We start from the raw sequence: 25,799 nt of genomic DNA, 5'->3' as shown, positions 1-25,799 counted from the left end.
TCTTGCAAAATACTGCTGCTGTGAGAATAAACCCGCTTCAAGTTGCGCCAATTTCTTGCTGCGTTCCTCCCCGGTCAAATTGTCATACATGTCAGCGTGTTTCGTTTGGTAATGTCGTTTGACATTGAACTCTTTAAAAAGAGCCACGGTCTCTTTACAAATGAGACAGACACAGTTGTTACGTATTTCTGTGAAGAAATAGTCCAATTTCCACACATCTTTGAAGCGTCGACCCTCGCAGTCAACTTTCCTTTTTTTGTTTATTGTCGCCATTTTATAAATTGGGGGTAAAGGTCACCCGGGCTGATGCCTTGTAGTGATACTGCCTCTAGTGGGTAAATTAAGAACAGCAGTTAGGAAGAGCGCGCACTCAGTACTGTATATGTGCGGGCCAGAATGTATTAATTTTATTACAGAGGCTGCGGGCCGGATTAAGTTTGACCCCGGGCCGCATTTGGCCCCCGGGCCGGACTTTGGACATGCCTGCTATAGACGGAGAGTTTCAACCAAAACACAAAGATGGGTAAATAAATAAAAATAAAAGATACAAATAAATAAACATCTCAATCGTGTATACGAAACCTATTCATCTCTTTTATAAAGTATTGATTAAATTGATCTGAGGTCAGCGTCTCGGAACGCTGTCGCAAACATATGCAGCGTTGCACCCTCTATTGTAGGTCATTGGGTCAATCTTCAAGCGCAGCCACACAAACCCGCTAATACTTTTAATTAGATTAACGTGGGTGCCTGGGAACAGGAAAATAGCACCATGACGTCAAAGCCTGACATAAAAAAAATATATGTGTTAGGTTTATTGATGACTCTAAATCAGAAGTCTCAAGCTTCACATTGTAGTTATGGTTGCCCTCATTTTTCTCTGTGAAACTGTTTCACAATAATCACCAGGGGTGTAAGTCACCTTTGGGTACCTTGGTTAAAATCAAAGTTTGGTTCTTATTCCATAAAGCAAAGGAACAAAATTCCGAACATTTCATTGAGTTATTGATTGATGGATTGCTTGAATGGTACAAAAAAAGGAGCAACACTAAATTACACTGATCCAAAAGGGAGTGGGAATAAGATGAAATATATTGAAATAGAACTCCTTATCTTTTTTTCTTTTTTTTTTAAACATATTCGGAATGAATTGTGGGGGAAAAAATTAAAACTGCTAGCTGTAAATGATTGGAAAATTCACAAATAAAAAAAAAGTCAAGCACAATAAAATAAAAACTAAATATTCCAATGATTGGAAAATTCAATAATTAAAAAAAAGTCAAGTACAATAAAATAAAAAGTAAATATTATTCCAATGATTGGAAAATTCATAAATTAAAAAAAGTCAAGCACAATAAATAAAAACTAAATATTATTCCAATGATTGCAAAATTCAATCATTAAAAAAAGTCAAATACAATGAAATAAAAACTAAATATTATTCCAATGTTTGGAAAATTCATAAATTAAAAAAAGTCAAGTACAATAAAATAAAAACAAAATATTTAATTATATATATCATCTTAAATAATTTCTTTTTCGGAAAGTAAAACATAAATAGTTTCTCTTCTCAGGATATGTACAATGCAGACAAGTAATAAGTTCGATCAGTCTGAATCATGATGCTAGCAAAAACATCAATAGTATTAATGAATGTTCTTTGCATTCAAATGATGAGACAAGCTTTGACAAACTACCAAAAAGCATATTGCTCGCTCTAACATCTGCTCGCCAGAGTTTTCGCTTCACTGCGTTTGTTTTTCTGAGTTGATGTTTTTCTTCTGAATGCTGTTTGAATGTTTTCATCACGAAAATTCCGTCTCTGAAAACTGTACATGCCGTGTTCCACACCCGTAATTTGGGGCTGCATCTGTGTAGGTGTTATATTAAAGGGTGTCTTGAATATTACAGCAACATGCACTGAAGTGTGTCACACGTGTCACATTTCCAGAATGTTCACTTACCAACAAGTACAGAAAGTTCATTCAGGAAACTTTTGAATACTTGTGTGTGTGTGCGGTGCGTGCAAGCAAACATTTTATCGGTGGTATGCAATGTGGTTTCTGCTGCCCCCTTAAAGGACCCAATGCGACCACGCATGCCTTTTAATGCCATGCGAACACATCTCGGCTGCACATTTGCGTTCAAACGAGCGCGAGCGAACGGCCATCTCAAATGCTGAACTCTCATTTTATGGCACTCAGATATTTTTAAATTACTAACCTTGTTCGGCGAGAAAGTCTTGCCGCAAAACAACATTCAACCACAAACGCACATTTCCCGCAGTATTTCTAGAATGATGGAGGCGTCACGGATTTATATTTTCCTTTACATGATAGCTAGTTTATGATTATGTACGCGTCTACTGCCAACATGTCGTCGATGCTGCGGAGTTACGTCATCTTTCCCTGCGCTCTCTTAAAACGTGCTTAGACAAACAAGAAGGTGGTCGTTGAGTCGTCAGGAGCAAAGAGCTCAGACTGTCTGCCCTGTGCTAATAACTTAATAACCGAGAGGTTTTGCTCCAGACACGTCGTGAGTTCACTCAGCGTCACGCAGATTTCTTTAAACATTTCCTGGCCTCCTTTTCAAGACTCGCTGCTGCCGACGAGATGCTGATTGGAAGAACCGAATCAAACATATTCTGCCTCGACACCAAAAACAACTTCGCAACCGACTCGCAAACCCCAAACACAACTAAACGACAACACGTCAGGATGGAAACGGAACATTGGGAAGCCAAAGAGGATGGAAACAAATGAATCATCATGTACTCTGACGTTTATCTAAACTGCGTCAAAAGTCGGAGAAAATAATCGGAATGAAGTCATTTGAACTATGTGGCATCCACTTTGTTGGTTTTTATTACTTTTAGTTTAGTTGCTCTTAGTTTTAGTATTTGTTTTAGTTTTTGTTTTTTTTTTCAATATAGGGAGTATTTGTCAAGTATTATGTAATAAAGTGAATTCTCAAACAACCGACCTTCTTCTTCTGTAGCGATGGATGTATAGTAGTGCCAAAATAAATACAATTAAAATGAACCCCGAAAGCATGTGTATGATATTAATTGACCAAAAAAAAAGGACATTTTTTTCTATAATAGTCTGTTTCAGTTAGTTTTCAATGTTTAAAGTATTTTTGGTTTACTTTGTTGATGACAGTATTTATTCAATTTTAGTTATTTTTCTGTTATTTTTTAGATTTTACTGTAGTTATTAATTATAATAACTTCGTTTACGTCCATGGACTGAAGTCTGACAAACAAAGAAAAACAAAAAGGTTTATCAAATTATGCATCTGTACCAAAACTGCCAACATTTTTATTATTACGCTCGTACTTTGCGCTGCTCTTGTGTTGGGCTTCGTTATAAAGTGAAAGTGTACCTAATTAAAAAATATATATATTCCTGTGAGTGTATATCGCGCCAACCTTTCATATTACAACAGTGCCAGGAGCCTATTTCTATTCTTTTCTGTAGCATCCCATGTTGTTCCCATTCCACACGTTCGTCTATTATTCATAAACAGACCACTGTTTTCTTTGATTTTGCATATAAACCGGATATTTAAGTGAATCCTTCCCTGGGGACTTCCCATAAAGCATTTCGATATGTGTTCAGCTCATACACGGACCTCTGCTCACCCGTTGCTCTTTAAATTCAATCACATTCAATTATTTAAATACAACTAATGAGTTTTCTCACTGAAAGAAACATATTATACATTTGTTATCTGCGATGCGCATTTACGCTCACAAGTGCACGAGCCCTTAACGTTTAAACATGATCTCTTTTGTATTATTTGGTCTGATCATGTAAGTTAAAATGTTTCTAATATTCACTTGATAAGGAATATTTCATCTCAGGACATCTGTGTCAGTTATGTGCGTTCATTCGCTGCGTGTTCCTTGCTGAAGGTCCTTTTGTTTTTCTCGACACCTTCTGTGTTAAATCACTTAATAAGCGCTTTCTTTGACATTGCTACCGCTCAATTGGGTTTCCTGACTTCCAGGGATGTTTTTACTTTGTGTGTCGGGGTTATGTAAGAGTTTAAGAAGCCCTGCTGATCAACTAATTGAATGCTGGGATTGGCCTGAATCTCATTGCAAAGGCTTAGAACGCGTGTCGTCATGAGTCACTCACCAAACATTTTCCAGAACTGTTAAGCCCACTGTTTGTCCTTTTTGAGCTCAGAATATATTTTTATACTTTCCACGAACCAGAAAATTAGCATTCCATGAGTGATTTTCAGTCACACTCAGAAAACTGAATTTATTGAATTTATGAAATTCACTATAATATGGCTTCACGTGCAATTCATTGAAAAGAGAATTAATGTATTTTGAATTTAAGATCAGTTCCTTCAGTATGTGTGCGAAAAATCCATGTTACAGATTTTTTTTTTGCTTTTGTTGTGCATTATTAGATGCTATCTGTTATTTTATGATGCGTCAACAAAGTCCCCCTTTGTCAGTCTAAATAATTATGCAAGAGTTTTTGCTAATTAGATGAACTGTCTCAGGTCTCAAGTCTTTAACTGCATCCAAGTGAAAAAAATAAATGAGAAAGTTTCTCCGGGTCTGCTGGTCCTTTACTTTGCTGAGTTGAATTATAAGTGAGGGTGTGCATCTTTTTCCTTAAATGCATATGTCATCCGCTGTTTGAATATATTCATGAATGCATACATTAGAGTACACTGGTTAGAAATATTCTCAACTCTAGCTTCTGCAAAAAACGGTCAAAATTCATGATAAGGCTTTGCAATACACCACAAGTGGACATTTAAATAATTCAAATGTTCTGTATAGAAAATCCAAAAAAGACGCATCGGCCTTTTTTGAGTGCTTTTTTTTTTTCTCCTGAGGAAAATTATCAGTGGTGGTTGTCACTAGGAACGCTGAACTGTAGTCATGTTTTTACCGAGTGATGCAGATGGGTTTGGTTGCATGAGCGCCATAAATAGTTTGCACTAATAGCAGCAGGACAGCATGTAAATCGGCAGAGAATTTAAAAAATAAAAAATGAAAGGCAAAATCAAGAAGCTTTTTTAAATCATCTCTCTGCCATTTAAAAAAAAAAAAAAGCAGATTTCGTTTCGTTACTATTCTGTTCGATCTCATCAGCATGTCTGTGCAGCCATAATAGAAGACCATTGGATTGTTCTTCCCTTCACCATAGATAGATGAAAGCTACATTATTTGTCATTTTGGGACCAGACTGGATTTATCTGCTACTGTATTGCAATTGCAAAATAAAGAGGCGGTGCCCTGGTATGAACTTCACACATGAGCCAGCAGCTCTCGTGAATCAGAGGAAAAAGCCCAGGCTGTTAAAAAGTGAAATGTGTTTGAAGAGTGTGTGGGAACTGCAATCTGGGCTTTGGCTCCCATTAGAATTAAGAGAGAAGGGCGCTTATTAGATTGCCGGGGCGAGCGTTCTCATCTCAGAGGGAGAGACTAATTGGCTATTCCTAAATCAGGGAGCATGACGCTGTCATGACAAAAAAGTAGCGCTGCGGAGGAGGAAGATGCTTAAAGTGGAATGGAAACACACTTTGCTGCAATTAGTGGAGACTGATGATGACATACCGAAAAAAGCCACAATATTATGACCGATTGGATCACGTAACAATTTCCAAGGCTGAGCTGCACCAAATAATCGCAAAACCAAATAGTCACAAAAACGGTGTGCCTGAGTACCTTTAAGGGGCGTGGCCAAATGAGTGACATCTCACTCAAAATCAGTCACTGTGACTTTTTTTTTTTTTTTCCACTTAAAGAGTTGTTAAATTCGGGCACTCAATTTCAATGCACCACTGTATTAAAAATTTTAATAATTGAAGACTAACCTGGCCATCGGTGTGAACTATGTGACAATGAATTCACATGCATTTTGATTGGCAGGCTATGATGTAGCAACTCATTTGTGACCAATGACGACAAGCAGTATAGAAAATGCGCGTATGGAATATTTTCTTCAATATGCGGCATCGTTTAAGGCGGGAGGGAAAGCAGCACATTTGCCATTGCTGTTAATACGTTATATCACACAAACAGCAGCATTGCTTGCAAATTCCACGACACAGCGAGGCAACACTGAGACAGCCGAAGGGGAGAAGAAAAATGAGATAAAGAATGGATTAATGGTGCATGGAGGCAGTATAGAAAGAGAGAGGGGATTAAAGAAAGAGAGGGAGTCGAGTTTGAGAAGTAAAGTGAATAAGCAAAAGGTTATTCGGTGTGACAAGTGCTCTGAGGCTTTGCACGGCAAACCACAGTCCCACTGAGGGAAACTCGCTGTATTGGGGGTGACTTTGAGCTTTTGGAAGCGATCACCGTTCTTTCTTGTCTAACTCTCAGTATTCACTCCGCCTCTTTTCTTCTGCTGTTTTCAGGGCTTCAATGAAGCACCAGGGACTTGTTTTGGTGGCTGGCGTGCGTGCGTGCGAGTGAGTGAGGTCCCATTAGTCGTAATGTAGTCATTACTACTTAACAGAATCCTCAAGCAGCTAATAAAGCCCCAGAAGCCAATGATTGCACATCAAATGTTATGAGCAGTGGGTATAAACAACATATGCAGTAGTTTGCAGTGGAGTCCACCAACACGGCAAGACGCGGCTGGAGCTCATTTGTGAGGATTTGAGTCTTGCTACAGACAAATATGTAAAATGTCAGAACTGGCGTAACTCCTTTTTGATAAATGAAACACTTTCAACGCTAAAATATACAGCACAGTATACATTGAGTTACCACACGTGGGATTATAATCATTAAAATAATCAACGATGACGCATGTGCTGATATCGGAGTTTTACTATTTGGAATGTGAGCCCACAAAAAGGCAAAAATAAGCCAAAGAAAACCCCAATTTATTGCGGGCATTTACGTTCCAGACCCAACCATGGTAAATGAAAAGCTACTATAAAGACAAACCATTTATTAAAAAAAAAAAAAAATAAAAGTCACTTAAACACTTCAAGACAAGTATTCTTGAGTGCCTGTTCTTACTCGTTTGCTGTCTGGAAATGTGAGACTCTCATGTATCACCATTTTGAGAAACGAAAAAAAGTTCTCCACTAGAGGTAAAGCGTGCACTCACCGTTAACGTTTACTGTGAATCTGACATGTAAAACAAAATAGAATCAAGTATTGTTGTTTATTTAAACACCAAGAAGCACTGGATCTCATTTAGTCTTTATGTAATTGCAAAAAGTGTCCAGTTGGTGCCTTCTTGGTTATTGGACCAAAAGGCTCAGTTCAGTTATTGTTGAGCAGCGGCGACTCTTCCCGTGTCTTACTGTTAGTTTAATTTGCCTGTTAGTGTTTAAAATGTTTTTTTTTTTTTTTGCGTGGACAGACTCAAGTGGATTGCGAACAACCTGCATCAATTACAGCACATGTCGCACCCAAGAAATGATTCCCTGTGCGGCCACACATATCGGCACATAGCAGAAACCACCTCATATGTCATTTCAAAGGTTGATATTTTGTGTAAGTATTTAATTCCTGCAAATTTCACTCAAATTACAAATTGTGCAATTGGGACGACTGCATTCAGAGGTACAGCTGTGTCTTTTTTCACCAGTCACATTATATTGACTATAGCAGCTGGCCATGCCCGGATTTTTGGGAAGAAAAAGAGCCAAAATATTAGGTGTGTGCACGTGGGACCTCGCTGCAATTTCACTCGTCCCACTCCCACTCCTGTAATTTAAAGCAACACAGCCGCCCCGCAGCTTGCGACGTGAGGGTGAGGGAGAGATAAGAGGAAGATTGGAAAAAGAGAAAGGTGCCATTAAACCAAAAGAAAGAGGGGGAAAGAAGTACGGCGAATACAGATGAGACACTGCAGTTGGCTGGAAGAGCAAAGGGAATTCAATCTTTACAAGTGAGGAGAGAAAAGACCAATGGAAGATGAGGTAATAACACTTTCCACTCCTCCCCACTTTGCCCTGTCAGAGCAAATATCTCATTACTAGTCTTGGCTGGCAGCTCTCGGGCAGTCAGCAAGGGGTCAGGAAAGCTCCAGAGAGAAACGCAGTGAACAGTGAGACTCTCAGCCTCACAGCGCAAAGTGTGGAGAAAAGACTCTCCAAAAAGCATCTATGAAGAGCTTGCTTGCGTGCAGATTATTGTTGGAATGGTGAATATTGTTTTTGTTGACAGTGATGTACGCAGTGTTTTGAAGTGTGAAAACATGACTGTGTGCGTGTATGTAAAATAAATCCTACCGAAAAATTGCATTCTACTACATTGCAGCGTTGATTAGAATTTGATTAATCGTTCAGCCCCCCTTGTGATACAAATTTAATTAGTTCTGTGACTATGTTTATAACTCAAAACACTTGCATCACAAACCATTTTTCTATTTTGAAATGATGGAAATGCCATTAATCCATGCCTGGCTTAAAAAAACTCATATTTTTGTAATATGTTGGGGTTTTTTTTTTTACAAGAAAGCTAGCGGGCTATAATATTGTAGGTACTTTGTCTTAAATCCGCAAGTGTAATTGTGTTGTAGCTTATTATGAAGTGTGTCGTGTTGAGCTCACTGTAACCATATAGCAGTTGTATGTCTCCTTCCCCTTTCCATACCACCAGGAGGTCATTTTGTCATAAAAGTGACCCCTTATAATGTCCTATTCATACTGCTCAAAGTGAAAAAGAAAGTTTGTTGAAACCCATCCCATCCATACTTAAATCAACAAAATTTCCCTTTCTGCAGTTAAGAAACTCTGCAAAGGAAGGCCAGAGCATTTATTTTAAAATCCTGTACCTGAAAAACTGTGAGCAGAGTTCTAGCAGAAAGTAAAAACACTGCCACCGTTTGATTTTACTCACAGGTGCGTCTACTCAACCAGCAGGTAAAAAAGAAAAAAAAAAGAAAAAAGCTGCCCTTAAGCACGTGTGTAGTGCTTGGTAAAAGACCGCCAATTCAAGTTGCAATTTCTTCGTAGCACCAGCAGGGGGCAGATTAGCGACACTTTGTGGCCGTGCAAGTGCAGAATTTCCTCGTCCAAGTCTGTGGCCGTGGGGGCGAAAGAGGACACGTCGGTGGGGTTCCACGCTGCCTTGCACTTGATGACACTTGAGCATCGGGCAAACATTGTGCTGCAGGCAGCTAGGAATATAATATGTGGTTTTGGGCGCCGGTGCTGTTGACTTCCACTTGTCTGCACCACTTTATATGAGTTTTGAATTCACAGAAGTGGGCTTTACTGGTAAAACCTGAGCCAATTACACAATATGTAGGTTTGTTGACAGCATATGCGTACAACTACAAACATTTAAAGGGCAAGGAAACAAAAAAATAAATCAACATTTCACAACAGATCTTTGTGATTTTTCCCAGCCAATTACCGAAAACAGCTAATACTCCGCAACAACTCACACTCTCTTTGTTAGTGACCAAGATGGATATTATCAGGAATGAGTACATCAGAGGGACAGCACATGTTAGGGGCTTTGGAGATAAAGTCAGAGAGGCCAGACTGAGATGATTTGGGCATGTCCAGAGAAGAGATAGTGAGAAAATTGTGTGCCAGGCAAGAGGTCTAGAGGAAGACCAAAGAGGAGGTTTATGGATGCAGTTAAAGAGGACATGAAAGTTGTTTGGGTGAGAGCAGAGGATGCAGAGGACAGGGTTAGATGGAGGCAACTGATTCTCTGTGGTGACACCTGACGGGAAAAGCCGAAAGGAAAAGAGGAAGAAGACTCGGCGACAACTGACGCATTGCATCACGTGACCGACGCGTTGTGCTGCGTAACACGTCTCCAACGTGTCTGCGCGAACGTCGACGCGAGCATTCTCTCTCCTGATTGGTCCGTTGTGTCACATGCTGTAATGACGTCATCGGGTTTCCTGCCAAATTCCGCCATTTCAAACAAAGAAAATGTGGACCAAGTAGACAAGCGACTTTGCGAGGAGGTGCGCAAATAAATTAATCTACATGATGTCAGCTCCAGCTCTTTTAAAGATGGCCAAATGGAAGCCAACTCCTGGCGTGACGTTTCCTCAGCCATAGGCTTGGAATAGTTGGAGTGCCAGCGAAAGTGGAAGGTGAAACGATTGAAGAAAAGAATTGGCAGGAAGATTGGAGTCGCCGGCGGGCGGAAGATTCCTGCATTGTATTATTTTATGTCATGACTGACTCCCAATATCCAGCATCAAGAGTCGGAGTGAAACTGCAGCGAAAGGCGTTGTACACCCTAGACCGGTCCCCAGCCAATCACAGGGCACAAATATTCCTCATGGCATTCACCGCTATGTGGACCATTTATAACCTCCAGTTTACCTGACATGCATGTTTTTGGAATGTGGGAGGAAGCCTACTCAACATGCAAATGCCACACAGCCAAAAGTGCTGCTACCTTTTGCGCTTTCTATTTTCCAGTACTCTGAAAATAACGCATGCAAATATTTATTTATTTAACCCCGGACTACTACCAGGTGATGCTGAATATACTCATTGCTACTTGGATTTTTCACTCAAAATCAAATATCCACACTCAATCACATTCAGTGGTGTGGTCCTTGCTTTATTTTAGAGCAAAAACTCAGTTTAGACCGGTTGAGAACAAGAAAAGCCATCTACACCCCCCACATCCACACACACGCCCCCACAAAAACCACTCATTTTATTCCTAGCTGTCTGGTATGCATGGTTGAGGCTTAGCTGGCATTTTGCAAGCGGCGGTTTGGCTAAGTCCGCCGCAGATGGACGTACGTCAATATATGGTTCTTTTAAAAGTTGTAAATCAAGCGTGCGTTTGTTCATATGCGTCGAAGACTTAAAGCGTTGTCAGGTGTCGGACCTCATGTTGTTTCCTGCCTGCGTGTCATCGGTCAACTGCAGACGACGTGCAGGTTCGCATCTCTGCCTGTTGTGTTAGTGGCCGGCAAGCTTGTGATTACGCTGACCGCTTTTGTCAACCACAAAGGGAAAGCGACAGGTTCAGGGAGTTTGATAGTTTGAAAGTTTTAAAATGATAGTTAAGGGGGAGGCAATGGACTTGATGATCCCGATCGAGAACAAGTCATCAAATGCGAGTGACAACTCGGAATTTGAGTGGCAGAGGAGAAATTGCATCGTAAGACCGGAAATACAAATTGAGTTTGGCTCAAGGTGCTTTTTACTTTCAAACTTACGACTATATTCCTTATCTGACTTTGCAAAGTCAGCTCAAAATCCCACTGAGGGTTTAAGTTTAGATCACCAAAAGCATGTAAAGTGGAGTCCAAGATGTTGGATAATGAGCAGTAATGCATAAGCCAAGACAAAAGGAGTGCAGTAACTGCATTGTTTTGTTTGCAGAGTTGGGATGAGCAAACAATAAGATTATAGAAAGATGGGAAAAAGAGTTTGCGAGGCAGAAAATGAGCAGCTTGTTACTCTCAGTCCCTGCTGTGATAGGGAATTCCTCCAAAGTCGATTGCAAAGCACATCTCAGCTTCATAGTTTAACACACCTCAGGAGAACATAAAACAAAGCCGCATGCAACGGACAACGCTTATGATTTTGGGCCTCATGAATATACAAAAAAAAAAAAAAAAAGTATTGAAACGAGCGCGCATTACAAACCTCACGTGACCAAACCCAGACAACAGGCGAGCCATGACATTCGCAATGCGAGCATCAGGGTACCTTGACGTCAAGTTCATTGGAAAGGCGGAGCTCGCTCCCATTCACTTGATTGTAACCAGTGCAGTACGTACGTCGCTCGGGTATGTTTTTACCCCAAGCTTTTCTATTTTATCCACAGATACATATGAAATTATAAATGTACTTAAGTGATGTTGGAAAACAGGGGTACAAGGTAGTCTAATTGCCCATGTCACATGCAAGGCCGACCGACTACATCATCCGCAAGTGACAATCTTGCAGTTCACCTGCCAAGTTCATACACCGATCACCGAATTTTGTTTCTCTAATGTCATGCATAGCAATTGATTTTGAGGCAAATGATGGATGCAGCTCGGCTTGGCAGAGAAAATACTACTTCCATCAAAGAAAAGCAAAGAGCCTGCACACAATTGTCATTTCATCACCAAGCCATCAATTTCACTTTACGCTGAATTTATGGAGCGGACCCGTGCTTGTGGCGCATACACCGGACACATCAACAAACACAAGAACCACCAATTGCTTTCAAGCATGTCATTGCCCCTCTGTTTGCCCGCTACGGCGGCCTCGTCACCCTCTCTGTGGTTTTTCCTTGAAAGAGCTCAGCTTTTACGCTCACAACGCAATCTTCATCACCAATGTGCCACAGGTCCCTTCAACCCTCCACCACCCCTACAACCATTTATTTTTTAACTTGAAATTGTGGCTCCATCACAACTACTGCTACATTTGATCACCTTGGTAACAAGCAGGTCCACCCTGGACTGATCACACTGTCAATCAGACGGTGCTTTTTCTAGTGCATAAAAGTCAGCTAACTATTAATGCCCTCCTAACAACCATTTGTGTACTAATTGTGTAATAGCTGATCAATGTAAATATTGCACTCCCCTTCCTTCGTAGCACTTCTACCGCAGTCTATGGCAGTTTGCTTTGCTTATGAATGCTATCTGATGTTGTGCTTTGTGAATGTCTGCAAGTGTGTGTTACATTCCGGACCGAGTATGTGGGCCCAGCTCACGTATTCCGTAGATCACTTTGTTAGAGTTGGCTGTGCAGAGGAGAAGTGAGGCACCAAGGTAAATAGGACGTACCACAAAAAAAAAGAAAAGAAAAGAAAGGGAGACTTGGATGGTGCTGTTATGAGAAGTACAAGCTGAGTTGAGCAACTGGATGGCAAACATTCTCACATACATGCTTGCGTGCATGTCCCGCCGCCCATGTTGTCCTCAAAGGGGTCACGAGTGAGCTGGAGCCGATCCACGACGACTCTGCCGAGAGGATGTGTACTTCCTAGATGGTTTTGTGCGTTGTTTTTGACGCTGCTTTCAAAAATGTCTTTCCAGATTTTTGAGATTTTCATTTGTTTATAAGTTTGACCCCTAAAAGTTTGCGCAATACGGGTTCACTCATGCACTGTAACAGTCGACGTTTCACACAACAAAATCCACCTGTTGCTGAAGTTAAGCTTTAATTTATAATTATTACCAAATATATTATTACATTACATAGTGGATTATTCTCATGATTATTATTACCACGGGGAAAACCTGATGTCGAGGGCAAAAAGAGGGCGGATTTGGAATCACCGCAAATAATTGATCTTGATCGGATTAAAAAATGTATTAAAAATTATTAAATTCTTATATTACTATATTATTATATCATATTATATTACAGCAAACTAAGAAAATCAACATAAACATCCACAAAATAAATAGCCCATATTGAAACAGGTCAAACTAGTCGAATTTATTTAGATGCTACCTCATCACTATTACCGAAGATGAACTCATAACAAAAAACTTTGCATGTACATTTATGCCTCCACCCCCCTCATACACAATTTGTGTACACGTACACAGACTGCACTCCTTTACCAACATACCATATGTGTAACATTTTTTAATACATTGTTTTAAAGTGGTTTAAAATACCTTTAATATCTTACTTATACTGTTTCACAGTTTCACCCCACAAATTTACAAACAATTTTTTGGGTGGTTGTGCGAATGTTGAACATTTTGAAATTGTGTTGACTCCTTAAAATGTTTGTATCATTTGAATGCAAAACTTGTTAGCGAGACATCATTGAGCATCAACCATTCGAGGATGGGCGATAATAGTTTATCACAGTAAATGGCTAAACGAGGAGAAACGTCAACTTTCGGGCATAATGAGGCCATTGGGTTTGTTGTTACATTTTTCTCTCGGTTGTGAAATGACGGTGAAATATTGATCACATTTCTTTTCTCAGGATACTGCATAGGGTAAAAAAGACTGAGGTCAGACAAGCAATTTTTTTCTTTTTCCTCAGCATTTTAGCTAGTTAACAATGTACTTTGTGTTAAACTCTTGGTCTGTTTACTTTTGTCCAAAGATATTTTGGGGTTTTGTTCTGGAATGTCCTCGGAAGTAAAACAAAAACAAATATGTTTTGGAAACATAGAAAGTGTTTGTGTGTGCAAAAAAAAAAAAAAAGCAGCTTGAGCCAATTTGAGTTTATGAATTTAAAGCTTTTTGTATTTGTGCAGTTCAAAGTGCAGGTTGAAGTCCTATTCTTTGCATTTACTTTTTGTTTAAAAAAAAAATGGCATGATGGAAAGTCAAACTTTTTTGTACAATTTCGAACAGAATTTTGTCCACCAAAGACTATTGTAATTTTGAAAATATTTATGGACAAACTGAATTAAGCTTCTAAGTGTTTTTTCTTTTCAGTTTTTTTTTTTTAGCTCCACAACAATATCAATACATTTGCTGTGACCTCAAATAACCTTGATTACTGACTCATTGAACTCATGTAAACGTCCCGGTGACAGTTTCAAATCAAGGATGTCAACGCAAAGTGTTGAAAAAAATAAAATAAATAAACAATCGAGTGGTTGTGGCAAGGAAGTCAATAAAAAAATACCACTCACTTCCAAGTCACACAATGGGAAAAAATTTTCGGGTTATATGTTATACATCCATCTGGATCCCACACACTCAATCTTGTGAAACCTCACTAAAGATAACTCCAAATTCATCCTTATGCTATTCTTTGGTTTGAGTGTGATCTATTTCCTAACCGGGATTATATGTTTTTTATGTGATGGCCTATTTCTGCAACAGGTTGGCTGCGAGAGTTTGTTCACAAGGCTGGAAGTGACAGGGAAGCATCCAAGCAGCTGCCTCTTCTCTCCCCACCATCACTCTAGTTGACAATTTGTGAGATTTGCGACTACGAGGTGTGAGACAACCTCAGTACGTACCTTTGGCAATGTCAAGTTGGAACACAAAGCCTGCAGATTGGGACGGTAAGCGCAAATATTTTAAATCCTTTGTGACAACACGGGGGTCCTCCTTGTTTTCAAAAGTAGAATCACATAACTTAAATACGATGGATGAGTCAATACTGCGGATCACATTATCAATGGGAATATCCCGTTTTCAAGATTTATCTTGGGAACCATTCAAACAGTAGACCACTACGCCCCATTTTAGGGCCCATAAACTTCCCCCATGAGCAAGCGCTTGGCAACATTAGTGATGAACAACTCCCTTTTTCAAATAGGAAGCAGCTTTGGGCACAACCAAACTCACAAAACTGTCTTAGTTTATTGTCTTAAATATTCTGAGTCGTCGTTGATTCGACCACACATTATAAAATCTAATATCTGATGTCTAAATGAAGCCTGTAGCTGAAGATTGTTAATAAATAATGTGAAAGGAAGTATGAATGCTGGGAGAAATGAAGAGGAAATTATTGTAGTGCTAGCTAATATAAGGGGGTTTTGTCGTCGATCTGAGTCACTCACTTCTTTCACTATTTTTGAATATTTTCTTTTTACCATAAATTCTTTCCAGATTTTATGTGTGTATATATATATATATATATATATATATATATATATATATATATATATATATATTTTTTTTTTTTTTTTTTTTTTAAATTGCATATACATGGCAGCACGGTTGCAGAGGTTAATACTCCCTCCCTACATTCCAAAAACATCCATGGTACGTTATTTGGATACTTGAAATTGTCTACAAGTGTAAGCATATGTTACGTAAGCACAGTGCTTCTCAAATAGTGGGGCGGGCCTGGGGAATATGCTTTTTTTCCGCCGTACTACAATAAAGTGTAATTGCACATCCACTCCAGTAGTTGGCAGTGGTGCTTTCCTCACCCATTGCGCGCAGTGAATATTAACTTTATGGTGTAGGTTTGGTTTGCAAAGAAAATTCTGTGGGTGGAGGGGCGCAAATTGTTTTCTTCTTGCTAGGGGAGGCGTAACATAAAATAATTGAGAAGCAGCGTGTGTAAGCATAACATAAAGCAGGTTGTTTATCTACATGTGCCATGTTTTGCTTGTTTTGATCGGCTGGCGAGCAGTTCAGGGTGTACCCTGCATTCCACCCAAAGACAGCTGAGAAAGGCTCAAGCCACTTGGACATGGATGAAATGAGTGACTAAAAAAATTTGTATACATGATTTTTCATAGCCCTGCAGTGAAAATTCCACCAGCCACCACTGCCTCCACGTTTACCTGCACTGAAAAATAAAATATTAACCGATGCTAAACATCTACTCCCTAAAATCACAGCAGGAACTCTTGTTTTAATCTCTTAGTAAAAACGGCACCAAAAATGTATAGATTTGGAACTAGATAAAATACTGTATGTAGAAAATAGCATTGCGTTAAACTAAAATAAAATGTCCCCGCTTGACATGCCGTGCAACACAAATACAACATGTTGATGTTGACATTCAGACGGCAATATTTACAGCCGTGAGACAACGCAACCACCAAAAGGCTCCGAAAGACGGACAGTGGTGCGTAACGTCTGTCCTTCATCCAGTCTGGCCCGGAACTTCCATCATGCCACGCTCACGGAACATGATTACATCACCGCTTATTTTCATCGGCTATCTGAGTCACTCGCTTCTTTCGCTGTCTTTAATTATTTATTTTTTTTTTTTTTTTAACAAGTGAATAGCAGGCCAAATGTCTTGGTGCTCTAGTTGAGGTCCACATATAGCAACTGTTGTGAAATTTGTGTGTATGCGTGAACTGCACCGAACCCTGAGGTACACCTGCGTGGCCACTTTGGGAAACAAGCCAGCACAAACAGGTTGCATTATGTCGCTCTGTTTTTGCAGACATTAGCAAAATAGTCACTCATTTGAGGTCATGCCCTCGTTTGTAAACCCCCCCCAGCATCTTCTGCCATTGTTTAATTACTCCTTCGAGTACTGTTGAACTGTAATCACTTTTGGTGGGCCTATTTTGTAGATTCATGTAAGGCAAAAACATCATGACCCTCCCGCTCTCAAATTGGGCTAAATTTGTGATCCAATACATCCATTTACATAATTATGTTTATGTACCAATGACGTCTTGTGTTAAGTTTTCACAACAAAAATCGAAATACATGAATTTAGGATTACAATGCTTCTAATAGCATCATCGAAATTCCCAGACACCAGGAACAAGTTGTCTAATATGTTGTGCTGTGAGCAAATTAGAAAGAGTGTCAGAGAACTCTGATTGGACGTTCAATGAGTTTCTACTGTTTCCATGCCAGCAATCCCACCTTTTTGCTTGAATGACCATGATTTGCGCTCAAGCTAATAAAAGTACCTGAATGTCACCTGTCATTTAAACAATTAGCAGAAACTAAAAAGAAAAGTTCAAATGTATTTGTGTGAATAATTCTGCAGGATCAAATCACAATAAAATTTTCCATACCCGATAAAAACTGGAAAGTGTGCAGACAGAAGAGTTCAGAAGGGCAACCTCGGACCAGACAGAAGCGATGGCAGCAGATCAGAGGGAACGCTCGGGTGGACAGCCCGTGAACCGAGTAGATAAGTGCCTTTTGCGAGGGCATCCCGGCGGCTCGTGTCAGTGATAAAGGTTTGGAAAGCGGCCTGTGATCCAACAACACAAGTCTGTAGGATGACTGTGAGGTGGCAAAGAGGCTACGAAAGACTGAACACTGAGTCGGCTTTGAAAGCTGGATGAGGCAGTGGGCGCAAAAGGGATGGCAAGACTGTTTGCAAGGAAAGAGCAGGAACGAAAACACACTTGAAACTGCTCCGCTTTGAATCTGGCGAGTTGACAGTGTGGGTGCGGGCTGTGGCTTGTTGCAGGAGGCCGGCCAGGTGTGAGGCCTTTAGGGGCTACAACAGCGACAGTCTCCAGGCCTCCTGGCTTGCTGGCTTGGAATAAAAAAAATATATATGTGGAAAAAAATGGACATCTGCTCACCTTGTTGGTACTGGGATGGAGCCAGTCGCAGCTGATGGCGGTCAACCGGGAAAAAACACCCCGGATTGATCTCCAAAAATGAAAGGGTGCGATTGGGCATTGAGTAGGAATTGATCACATGCCAGGTGCACGGACGTCAGCTATTTGAAACATGAAAACAGACGAAGCACCCCAAAATGCCATTAAATTCTGAAAAGTCAATCACAAAATCAATAATTCATAATAACAGTCAATAAACATTTCATGTGCTTTTTTTATTTATTTTTTTATTTTATTTTTTTTAACAAATATGTGCTGTTAGTCACGCATGGCCACCACCCATTACTTCCTGTTTTTTTTAAAATTTCTCCTTAATGTGGGATGTCAGTCGGCTGTAAACAACAATCAACCCACTCCAATGCTTTTAAATCACAACTTCAACACATTATTTTTTTAATGTCAGTGGTTGGGAAAACATGGCAAACTTACATGGTACTTATAAAAAGGGATGGAACGTTTCAAATGCATTGTTTTTATTGTCTTGGCTAGATAAAGACATCAGTGTTGCCGACAATATGTCACGCTTGAGTATGGATTCTTCGAGTCAGTTACAGATATTAAAAATCCAGGACCAGATGCATTTTTTTCTTTGGACTGATTCTCTGAGTTATTGCACTTTCGCCCTAAGAACTGTTGAATTTGGACATTTAATATTTTCAATGGGCAACGATATGCTCGGCTGCTCTAGAGTCAACATCTGCTCATAACAACACGACTGAATGTGAGCGCACATCCTCGCCACACTCAAGCGTTACAGACACAACATCATCGGCAGTTTCTCTCAATCTCCTCCTCAGGAGGTCTGCAGCCTTTATCTCCATCCTAATGTTGATCTGGCTGTCTGCGTCTCGCCGCTTCCTGGCATGGACTGGCCTCCTATTCTCGTTTGTTTACTGTTGGCAAAGGTCGGCTCTCACTCAGCTATTCTGCCTGGGCCAAAAGTGATTTGGCGTTGCATAACTCTCAGATATACACCATAATCTTACTCCTGCATCGACCTCAGTATAATTGGAGCATTGAGTCGCCGGTGGATTTTGCTGTGAAGCCACCACATAAGTGCTTTTACACCTCAGACATGTTCACAAATAGCAATAAATCAGAGTGATCACCTTTTTTTTTTTTTTCAAAATAAAGCCTTGTTATGCTTGCACCTTTAGAGGTTTGCTTTCCATTGACCATCATAGACATTAATGCTCATAGGAGAACACATCCTCCTTTCATGGCCGTAAAGGAACATTTCCAAAATATACCCCCTCCTCCCACCACCCCCACACCCCACCCCAAGTAAATCTCTGCTGGCTTGCTCTCTGAATCACTCCATCATCAAGAATTGCTGCCCATGCCTTACCACATCTGAATTATGGGGCCTAAAAGTGGAGTGCATCCACTCACGAACTGGAGAGATGGATGGTGGTGAGTGTGTTTCATATAATTTGCTGTTATGCTGTCAAATGGCAGTGAATATTATCATGTACCTGCTATGAGCCAGGTTCTAATGTCCCTGTGCCAGCCTTCATTCAGCCTGCTTCTGGTTTTTTCCCCCTCGTGTTTTTCCTGCCGTCCCAACTGCACTGGTGAATCATGGGAGTTGGGGAGAGTGAGCTAATACTCTGGTCTGAATAAATGATGGGGGCAAAAAAGAGGGTTGATACATATGAGAAGGGAGGAGAGAGGGCAATTGGGGGGGGAGTCGGTGGGTGAAATGAAAGGGTGGAGGGAGGAGAGGTAAGTATAAAAGACTTGCTCTTACGAATTAGGAAATATTCCTCAGGAAAAATAGACTGACTGATATTACCAACACTTCTCACTTCATACTTAACTAAAGGTGAGTGCATTACCGAAGAATATTTTTTATTTTCTTATTGAGTAAGATGTGTTCTGACAATTCTTTGCTGTTTTTATTGTTTGTTTGTTATTACATTGTTATTACACATATTGCAAAAATTAATATTTTTAGCCCAATACGTGTTTATCAACTTTTTCTATTGAGGTGGACTCATTCTAACTACAGGCAGGCTTGTGGGCCATGGACACACCTGTGAAGAATTAAATCACTATTCAATTCTGCAGACGCTGTTGTCAGCAATTCCAAACGCAAGTGCACACATGCGTCTTCTTTTTGAACTTTGGCCTGCAGACTTGCTGTTTCTGTGCCCAACGCTGTGGGTTTTTAAGTGGGGCCAAGATATGCATGAGGAGTTGGTGTTAGAAAAATTCAGCGAGTGTGTAAGCATGTGTCAGAGTGGCCCATGGGTGAGTAGGTTTGCACACTGTATAATGAAAGCATCTATTGACAGTGAAAAAAAAGGGAGGGCGGCATCTGGAACTGAATCTTATCCAAATCCCACAAACGCAAGCGAGGGATGAAAGCTCCCCTGCAGTGCAGGCGTGCAAAAAGAGCAAGTGTGCATGGGAGCAATGTGGGAAAAAGTGTTTAAAAAGCAACAGGTAATTCATCTTGTACAGGTGCTGCACATTCCACAGTGGATCTTTGATGACTTTCCATGTGCCAATTCTGCGTCTCTGTGTGTGCGTGCACACGTCTTTACAACCATAATCTATTTCTCCTTTAGTTGGTAGTGCTGCGTTAAACACCAAGTGCTCTTTTGTGGTTCTTCCTCACAAATAGAATTTTGAACTGCAGAACCCTTCTTGTGGATTGGCACTGGCTTTGAGGGTTTTCAGGATGGTTTTATAAATACAACTTAAGTTAAATTTATCCCATTTGGACATTTATACTGCGTGGGAATGAAGTTTATATACGATGCACGCTATAGATATCCGGCTCTAACTATTTTATACACAAATACACAGGCACATATGGTATAGGAACACTCTAAGGTCAAATCAAATCAGCTCTTCATATTAGATTCTGACAAATGGCATTATATGGACCCCGTAAAAAAACATTTTCTCTTGTTCCAGGCAAAGAAAGAGGCCCAAAGATGAGGAGCCTTGTTCAACTTCTGGCAATCTTTGCTGTGTTCTCACTGTGCATCTGCCTTAGCAGAGGTAGATCTGCCCGGTCAAATTCAGGTACGATACCCCTTCACTGCGTCTGTATAGCCAGTTAAGCGTTTATGAATAACCCTATTCCATGTGTTTGCCTGTAGACTCCAACGAAAGCACAGAATCCAATGAAGGTAACTAAATGTCCAGTCTCCTAATTTTCCTTGAGTCAGGGCTCCAGACTAACTTTTTTTTTTTATTAGGAGCACAGTGGGCCCTTACCTGAAAGATTTAGGGGCACTCACTGTAAATTGACTACCAAACTAAATATTGATCCCACTCATTTTCACTTCAGTATTGATAAATGGGATGATAAGGACGGACGGGATGGGATGGGAAAGAAAGCAAAAAACAGCAAATTTACAGGTTACACTGGCACGAGTAGATGAAAATTGAATTGCACTGTTGCAAATTGTAGCCACCATTTAGGGGCAGTCTGGAGTCCACCCAATAGGTTACTGTTAAAAATCAGTTGCATGTCACTTATGCTAAATAAAAGGCAATTAAAAGATCAGTGGCCTGTTATCTGGTTTGTGCAAAACGTGTGTTTTTGCTAAAAGAAAAACATTGTGGTCTCAGATGTCTTTGTGGCCCCGCGACGAGCCCATTCCTTCATCATGCCGCAGAGACACACCGTATACAACCTTCCCAGAGGAAACGGCTACAACAGTTACTTTATGAGGTAAAAATCCACACCCATACACGCCAGTTCCTGCACATTCAAAAGGTCAAAATTAGATCAATGGCAATTAAAGCACGAACGAATGAGTGAAAAAAACAACACACCTCTTTCCTTTCTCAACTCAGTCGTCGGGTAAAGACTCCAGCGGAGAGACGTGCTGAGACCTGTGAGGATTACTCTCCCTGCCGCTTTTTCGCCTATCACCACGGCTACCAGGTGGCCTACCGGAGATACTTTGGCACCAGCACTCCACAGAGGAGACCATCTGCAGCTCGTCGATATTAAAAATCCGGATCTATGTTTGCAACGGACACATTTCACCAACAGGGACGTATTATACAACACATGACTTAAGTTGTAATGGTGGCCCTTTTGGATGTGATCTTTTTTTTTTGTAACGATGAAATTCTTACATGACAACCCATCATTATTAACGCACCGTCATTTGTATAAGCGCAGGATAACCGCTTTATCCAATGATCACATCTTCCAATCATTTTATCAGCTGTGTGTGTTTTGTTTGCTCCCTATATATTAACCATTTGCTCCTCTAACCGCACTTCATTATTATCCATGATCCACCCGCAGCTCTGCTGTCAGTGAAAAAAATAAAAATCTTTTATTTTGTGTTTGTCTTAGTCTTCTTTTTTTTTTGTCTTTTCATTGGGAGTGTTTGCAAAGCACGGCAGATCTTTATAGAAGTTTGCAATCATCAAGGGAATCCACGCACCTCATAAAACTAAGAGCTTTACTGCTGCAGACTATTGCTCTGACACATTGCCACACGGCACATTTGAAAGCCTAAAAAGCTTTAATGATTTCGTATTCCGTGCTGCCGCATGCCCACAAATGACCCAATCAAGATGTCCCGAAATGGAACTGAAAGTCCGCTGAAGTCATTCACCAAAATACAGCTGAGGTCCAACATCGACCCAGACGGTCAAATTACATCCTGTGTGATTTCCAGCGAGAGCAATCCAAAATCTAATTCAAATAAGGGAGAAAAAAAAAGATACAAGAAGAGCAGGAGCGAATAAGCATTTCTTGATTTTCCATGAGGGATTATACACTAAATAGTCATGGTAGAAATACGACTAAATAGTAATAAAGTATTTTGTATGTCACATTTTCGTATAAACTTTAACAATACTGGACTTATACTAATGCTGAAAGCATCTCTCACATTTCTTATTTCTGGGCGTGAGATATAATAAGTTACAAGCAATCAAAATGAAACAGTTATGCAAAAAATTGGGTTTACTCTGTGTCGAATGCTCCTTGATGTGACCTCTAAGTACAGTTTGGCAAGTGACAGAGGGGAGTCGATCTGATACCTGATCTGATATGGTCCGACTGCTCTAAGGCATCACTATAATGACACGTCATCAAACGCAACATTGAAATTAAAACGAAAAAAAAAAAACAATCTCATATGACAGATTTTGCTCTATGAAAACTGCTTTACAACAACAAAATAAGAAAGAAAAATCCATCCAGATTTTTAGGACCCAAAAATAAGCAATACACTATTTGTTAATCAAAAAAAGCCAAAATAAGATTTTGCAAAAAACAATATCAGTAATTAATCCAGTTTGATTTCACATTTGATTTCATTGAAATCAACTTTTGAAAGTCTCTGAAAGTTAATGTGAGAGTTAATTTTTTTTCCCTACTTGGAGTTTGCAGCATGCGTGCGTGTGCATGTGTGTGATACATGATTCCCCAACCAATCATATCGAGAGGGCCACGTCTATAAATCTGAGTTGGTATATACATTTGCAGAGAAGAACAACAGAGCCGTTCCCATCTTCAAGCATCGTCACTGCCTGACACTCAAGATGAAGACTTTGGCCATCCTGATTTTTGCCTCCCTGGCTGTTGCCTGTCTGTCTTCAGGTAAGAAATCCAAACAAATATTGGCTTTATTGTTTCATTATATATCAGGTACTATAGTGATTTATTAAAAAATATTATATATATATATTTTTTTTTTAAATAAATCAGGATGGATCAAGACATTTAAGATCGAGCATATATCTTGATAAGACAAATTTCCTATCCTTTCTTCAGTTTTCTCATGTATTCATTACTACTTATTTGGTTTCCTTTTTTTTTCTCACTTGACTGACTTTTCTTTTTACCTCATATTTTACAGACTCCATGGATTCCAACGGTGACGACCGTGGTGATGATGACCGTCATGACCGTGACGACCACCGCCGCAACTACAATGTCCGCTATAACAATGACCGCTACAATGATGACCGCCGCGACAACGGCGACCGCTACAACGGCAACGGCGACCGCTACAATGGCAATGGCGACCGCTACGATGACAACGGCGACCGCTACAACGGCAACGGCGACCGCTACAACGACAACGGCGACCGCTATCATCGCCATCAAGGTAAGGTCATGAGTTCACATTTTAGCTGCTGAATGACATATTTCCAATTGCAAATTAAATCTTTAAAGTGTTTTCAATTGGAACTAAAACTGATTAAAAAAAAAGTCAGAAGCTGTCTTTAAATCATTTTTACCAAGCCGACAATGCGATAAGGTTGTGTTTAAATGTGCCTGATGTGCTGCAGTGTTTGTGGAGAGGTCACAAGCCGCTGCCGTGGTGCCACCCAGGAGAGGAACTGTGGAGCTGTCCTTGACCCAGATGGAGAAGTATAATACTTACTACTATCAGCACTGATGGCTGAGAAAAGTCACCTCCAGTAGCTTATCAAAGCTTTTATGAATGACTTTGACCAATATTATGTGGAATAACATATATCTTCTTTATTTTCAATCAGCCTGAGAGAAGTCTGTGAGTCCAACGTGGCTTGCGAGCACATGATGGACACAGATGGAGTCGTCGCTGCCTACAACGCCTACTACGGACCCGTTCCTTATTAGACGCCAAAGCACAAGCAGTTGACTGCCTGTCATGACATCGATTGCTTTATGTTACATTTTATTATCACATTCCTCTTTAACGTTAAACCCTTTTCTATTGAAAAATACCATGAGAAAACAATTTCAAAAGTGTTTTCACCAAAAATATGGGAGCAGTGCTGGGGGAATAGCACTTGCTTGTGAATTTATTTTTCAATTCTGTACAGACCAGCCCATTTGGTTCTATGATTCTATCACCTCTTTCAGTCTGTAGAGTAGTGTGATGAAGAAATAAAAATAATGAAAATCAATGTGTGTGTTTTGTTATTATTCCTCATGTGATATAAATGAAGTTTAAGGAAGACTCAAGCTTTAATTTACAGCAAAGTGCCCTACATTCATTAATATAGACTAGTATAAAGTCTTACCATAACACGTACAGTTTATCGTAGTCATCCATCCAAGGGTGGGCAGGGTAATACCCTGGACTGGTCAAGAGACAATCAGCCATTCACACTCATGGGCTATGGCAATTGCATTACTTTCTGTGTATACTTTTCAATACATTAGCTTATGGAATAACTTAAACTTAAAAGATGTCATCTAAGAGATATTTTTATTTAGCATGACATGGCTTAGTTTACTACTCTCAATGGACCGGGAAGGCACATACAGAAAAGTGCTGATCAAGTCTATAGAGTAAGCAAGCCATCGAATATATTTTTAATATGTGATAGTTTAAAGTGGGATGGTCATGCAGTAATGCCTTTGTCCATTTGCCTACGCCAGTTTATCACAAATGTTGTGTGCTTGGTTTTTGTTTATGAGTGTCATAGGTTATATAAGTCAGCACGATTTGTGCTAAGCAAGATGTTTCATGGCAATAAAATAAGAATAGTTGCTGCTTGATGTGACCTTTTTTCCCCCCTTTTTTTTTTGTTTTCCAAACAACACAAGACGGTGAAATGTCGCCCTCTGCCGTTTATTTGATTTCACGTTCTCCAATCTCTTTGGACGTTACTTGAGCATTTACAAATACGTTCAGACTTTATTTACAGAAAGAGTCAGACATTTAATTTCCTCAGAGGGGCATTATGAGCACCATATAAATATAAAGTCTCAGTCATATTAGTACCTGTCCCTGCTGAAAACATGTACATCCAAAACAGTCACTTTTTAGGAGACCCCAAAAGCGGAAAGTTTGCTAAAACTTTAGTTTCGCATTGTGAAAGAGAGCAAGCAATTTCCAAATTTTTTAGATTTTTCAATAATCTGTAATAAAATAAAATGAAAATCCCACGCGTGTG

The 25,799-nt window shown here is 40.0% G+C and overlaps 2 protein-coding genes across 4 annotated transcripts in view; both read left to right on the top strand.

Moving 5' to 3' along the window:
• mgp (matrix Gla protein) overlaps positions 1-22,238 on the top strand; it is a 31,826-nt gene extending 9,588 nt beyond the window's left edge. Inside the window, exons 1-6 of one of the 3 annotated variants that reach the window (XM_088317458.1) lie at positions 7,768-7,917; positions 14,734-14,918; positions 20,844-20,954; positions 21,032-21,061; positions 21,507-21,609; positions 21,735-22,238. In XM_088317458.1, coding sequence (XP_088173584.1) covers positions 14,882-14,918; positions 20,844-20,954; positions 21,032-21,061; positions 21,507-21,609; positions 21,735-21,894 — 441 coding nt within the window. In that variant the 5' untranslated portion in view covers positions 7,768-7,917; positions 14,734-14,881 and the 3' untranslated portion in view covers positions 21,895-22,238. Of the gene's footprint in view, positions 1-7,767; positions 7,918-14,733; positions 14,919-19,636; positions 19,744-20,843; positions 20,955-21,031; positions 21,062-21,506; positions 21,610-21,734 lie in introns of those variants that run through there. The other 2 variants (XM_088317459.1, XM_088317460.1) reach the window with 2 other exon arrangements.
• Positions 22,239-23,408: 1,170 nt separating this feature from the next.
• Positions 23,409-24,513, top strand: bglap (bone gamma-carboxyglutamate protein). The gene is made up of 4 exons (XM_088317637.1): positions 23,409-23,505; positions 23,765-24,016; positions 24,201-24,282; positions 24,411-24,513. The coding sequence occupies exons 1-4, from the start codon at positions 23,448-23,450 to the stop codon at positions 24,511-24,513; spliced, it is 495 nt and encodes a 164-aa protein (XP_088173763.1). The 5' UTR covers positions 23,409-23,447.
• Positions 24,514-25,799: the final 1,286 nt, after the last annotated feature.

Source organism: Idiotropiscis lumnitzeri, chromosome 15, assembly GCF_059441095.1.
Source record: "Idiotropiscis lumnitzeri isolate Australia: NSW breed Sydney's pygmy pipehorse chromosome 15, RoL_Ilum_1.0, whole genome shotgun sequence".
Classification (NCBI taxonomy): Eukaryota; Metazoa; Chordata; class Actinopteri; order Syngnathiformes; family Syngnathidae; genus Idiotropiscis; species Idiotropiscis lumnitzeri.
Note: the sequence above shows the minus strand (reverse complement) of the source record. Positions and strands in the feature narration are given on the sequence as shown.